The sequence below is a fragment of the Dryas octopetala genome, chromosome 1 (genome assembly GCF_963921425.1).
Source record: "Dryas octopetala chromosome 1, drDryOcto1.1, whole genome shotgun sequence".
Lineage (NCBI taxonomy): Eukaryota > Viridiplantae > Streptophyta > Magnoliopsida > Rosales > Rosaceae > Dryas > Dryas octopetala.
This window is the reverse complement of record NC_141366.1, coordinates 6248020-6252316: the sequence shown is the minus strand read 5'-3', so window position 1 is coordinate 6252316 and position 4297 is coordinate 6248020. Positions and strand designations below refer to the sequence as shown.

The 4297-nt window shown below is 36.8% G+C and overlaps 1 protein-coding gene across 1 annotated transcript; it reads left to right on the top strand.

The window, feature by feature from the left end:
• Positions 1-2417: 2417 nt before the first annotated feature.
• LOC147297018 (uncharacterized) lies at positions 2418-3404 on the top strand. The gene has a single exon (XM_086229911.1). It carries the CDS (start codon positions 2418-2420, stop codon positions 3402-3404), a length of 987 nt encoding a protein of 328 aa, XP_086086037.1.
• Positions 3405-4297: the final 893 nt, after the last annotated feature.

Sequence of the window (4297 nt, the reverse complement as noted above, 5' to 3'; positions counted from 1 at the left end):
TTTGGGGAGGTTTCGTCTGTTTGCTTTTTCCTGGGTAATCAAGATTCAAGAAAAAATTTGTGGGTTTTCAATGCCAATTGTTGTTTTGAATTACTGGTTATGGACAATGAATTAGAGTTTTATGAATTAAAGTCTCAATTAATTCTTGTTTTCTTCGGGTGCTGCCATTTTTGATATAGTTCTTCTGTTAAACTGTGTTCAAGCTTTAGGGATAAAGACACTATGTTGTTTCTGGTGAGGAAGAGGCGGAGGGGAAAAAAAATGGATATTTTAACACGTGCCACAATCCTGTTTCTTGAGTATTTTTAACGGCTATGATTAAAAGCCTGGTACAGTCCGGTAGGAATAAACCTTGTAGAGGATCCATGTCCTATTGACATATATACTAATACATTATTTAATGTTTAGCATTACTTTTTTTTTTCTTATTTTCTTTCTATTTTAAGAATAAGAATGAGAAAAGTCTAAGGCCCCGTTTGGATTTGCGGTAGAAGACCCAAAAGTTGCTATGGATGACAATTCTCAATCACCTACAGCAGTTTTGGTGTTTGGTAAAAAAATTAAAAACTGTTTTTTCCCACAATTCTCAACTTCCCACAACAAAAACAGAAAGCAGGTTTCTAGGTGTTTTTGAAAGCTACAGTGAATCACAGCAACAATGAATATTTTATTTTACCCATAATATCATCATTGATTTCTATATTTTTAATTTGTTTATTTTAAATTAAAAAATATGTCCATTGTTAGTTATATTTTATATTGTGATAATTAATTATGATATTTTATTGGGATTAATACCATTTTGCTCTCCAGACTATTATACTTGTATCGGTTTGCTCCCCAGACTTCTAATTTGAAAAATTAAGGACTCTGACTTTTTCAATTTTGCCAATTGAGGTTCTTTTGTCAATTTACACATTTTTTATCCAAATCTTTGAGGGCAAAATGGTCCCTTCCAATTAGATCTTATCATTTTTTCCTCATGCATCATTTTTCCTCTTTTATTTCTTGCTAAATTTTGCTTGATCATCTCGACATTTTAGATGAAAAATGTATAAATTGACGGAATAACCTTAATTGGCAAAATTGAAAAAGTCAGGGTCCTTAATTTTTCAAATTAGAAGTCTGGGAAGCAAACTGATACATATGTAATAGTCTGGGGAGCAAAATGACATTAATCCCTATTTTATTTGCATGATTAAAATTATAATATACCTAAAAAAATAATATACATAGTTATTTAATAATGTTGTTCTTAGAAAAATTAATGCTAATAAAAATTTGTAGCCAAAAATTTAAAAAACAAGTAAAACACATTTTATTTTTACCAAACAAATAAGTAAAAGACACTTTTAGCATCATGTCTATTTTAGTAATTATACACAGTCACAGCACTTTTACATTAACATTTACCAAACACTTTGATACTGTTTTTTGCACTCACAGTACTTTTGAAAACATACTTTACCAAACACTCAACTGCTTTACTTTACAGCTGACTTTACTTCACAGCTGTTTTACCTCACAGCTGTTTTTTCACACAGCAATACCAAACTGGCTCTTAATAGGGTTTGGTTAATGTAAAATTGAATTTAATAGGATAAATGATTAAATTCATGTGATTCGAGAAAAAAACTTCTAATTTAAAGAAATAAGATTGACTAATCATAAGGGAAACTTATCCTTTCTAATCCCCTAAAAAATAGTTTAGATTAGAGGAGATAAGTTTTCTTTTATAACTAATTCATCTCTTTCTTCAAGTTATAAGACATTCTCTATCCTTTTTATCTTCTCTAATTTAGTCTTATGCATCGAACAAAACAAAGTGTTTGTAGGTGCATTTTTGCACTAGGCCACTTGGCATTTGACAATTAGCAGTTATTTGTTAAGGAATAATCAGAATAACCGTTTATAGTTATTTTGAAATGGAATAAAACTTGCCTGCACCCCTGTTTCACCAGCTGGCATCCCTCTCTCTCTATCTCTCTCCTCTCTCTCTCTCTTTCTCTCTCTCTCTCTGTTTTTTTTCTCTCTTGTGACACCACCTGTCCCCCTAACACGGGGGCAGGCAAGTTCCTCTCTTGAAATGTAAAAGTGGACACTGAATAGTGATAGACTGATATAGTAACGCAGAAAAGAACATCACAGCAGCCAGAGAAGCCAACCAACCAAGCAAACCATATCCTAACCAAAATAAACCAAAGCTCAAACAAACTCACCACTCTTAGCCCAAACAATTAACAAACAACAACTAGCTTCGGTTCCGAACCTCCACTGGCGGCAGTTGCACCGAACCAAGATTTAAAAATGTCCCACCCGTAATTCTCACAATCAAAATTCCGCACTACTTTAATTTTTTAAAATTTACATTGAACCTTAATTATACTTATTCGAATCATTTGCAAATTTAGAATCAAATGGTGTCGAAGAAACCCGCAACCAAATCCATATCCATCAAGGGCTGCCGCAGCATATGGCGGCACCACCGCCGCGACTGCTCCATCCAGAAGATCGCATCTGCCGCCTCCTCCGTCGTGCTCACCCGTATCGGCAACGGCAAAGGCATCAAGATCCTCCAGAAAACCCAAACCCGCGACGCTCGACCACCCGAATGCCAAAACTCGGGTTCGCCGCTCAAGAGGACCGTGTTTCTCGACCTCGACGAAACCCTGGTGCACGCCGTGGCCGGCCCGCCGCCGGAGAGGTACGATTTCATCGTGCGGCCCACAATCGGCGGCAAGGTGCTGACATTCTATGTTCTGAAGCGGCCCGGCGTGGACGAGTTTCTGGAGAAGCTGGCGAAGAAGTACGAGGTGGTGGTGTTCACGGCGGGGCTGAGGGAGTACGCGTCGCTGGTGCTGGACCGGTTGGACCGGAAGCGCGTGATCTCGCACAGCCTGTACAGGGACTCGTGTAGAGAGGTAGGTGGGCGGTTCGTGAAGGACTTGGCCGGTTTGGGAAGGCACATGGGACGCTTGGTCATCGTCGATGATAATCCCAATTCCTATTGTTTTCAACCAGACAATGCGGTTCCGGTCCGACCCTTTATTGATGACATGGCGGACCGGGAGCTGCGGAGGTTGCTGAAATTTTTTGATGGCTATGATTTTGATTGCTGTGAGGATATGAGGGATGCTGTGAAGCAGTTTATTGCTGGTGGGTCTGGAGAGGGTGATGACGAGGGTAATGATGGTGATGATGATGATGATGATGATGATGTTGATGTTGATGTTGATGTTGATGAGCTGGGGCTGAAATCGAACCTATCGCCATTGATCATCTTAAGACCACGCATTAACAGTCTGCGCGACTTTTTTCCATTTGGAAGAGGAGTTTTGGAGTGTTGGTCGTGTTGGACCAAGATGGCCATCTTATGCACCTTCGTTATGGTGTTGTTCATTTAACCTTTTGCTTTCACACCAGGTTAATATGGGTATTCATTCTTCTTTCAAAGATGCTCCTTTGGGACCCTTTAATACTAATTAACCTATGTTTCTTGTCCAAAGTTTAAATAACTATCGATCGTAAACTGCTAGATATAACAACTTTAATTGCTTGGCCTTATTTGATGAAGTAGAGTCGAGAGGCCAATTTTGTAGCAAATCACCTTCGCTTCCTTGGGTCATTATATTGATGATAAGGACACTCTATTTTGTCTCCCATTTATCATGTCATTGATTTTGATTGCCTTGGAGTTGGTTGTTACTTGTTAGGCACTTATGTTAGGAGTTCTTAGGTTTTAATTTTCTAGTTAAAAAAGTTTATAACAAATACTAACCAAGAAAACCGTAAGTAGACTCAAACTCAAAATACTCAAATGCTCTTTTAATTCAATGGAAATACTAAAATACCCTTAAAATTTTGGGTCAGTGTGCAAAGTCTACAACATTTGGGACTTGACCTTTAAATAGGTTGAATTGGAATCCAAATTTAATATGAATCGGATATAAATTGATAAGTCAAGTCTAATATATAGTTGGAATATAATCCAAATCCGGTCATTTCACGATAAAATATATTTGAATTTGAATATAAGTCAATCTTATTTCAAATCCTTTTGTTTACATTATGGACTTGGATCTAGCCAAAATTTGATTAATATTAGGGGAAATATAAAATACTCCAGGATTTGACCAATGCCCCCGAGCCTTAATAATTCTTGGAGGAAATTACATATTTGATTCACTTATTTTATATTTAGTTCAATTTTGGTCCACGATTTTTTTTAAGTTTAATTTTAATCTACTTATTTTATACTTAGTTCAATTTTGGTCTACGATTCTTTTTAAATTATGAT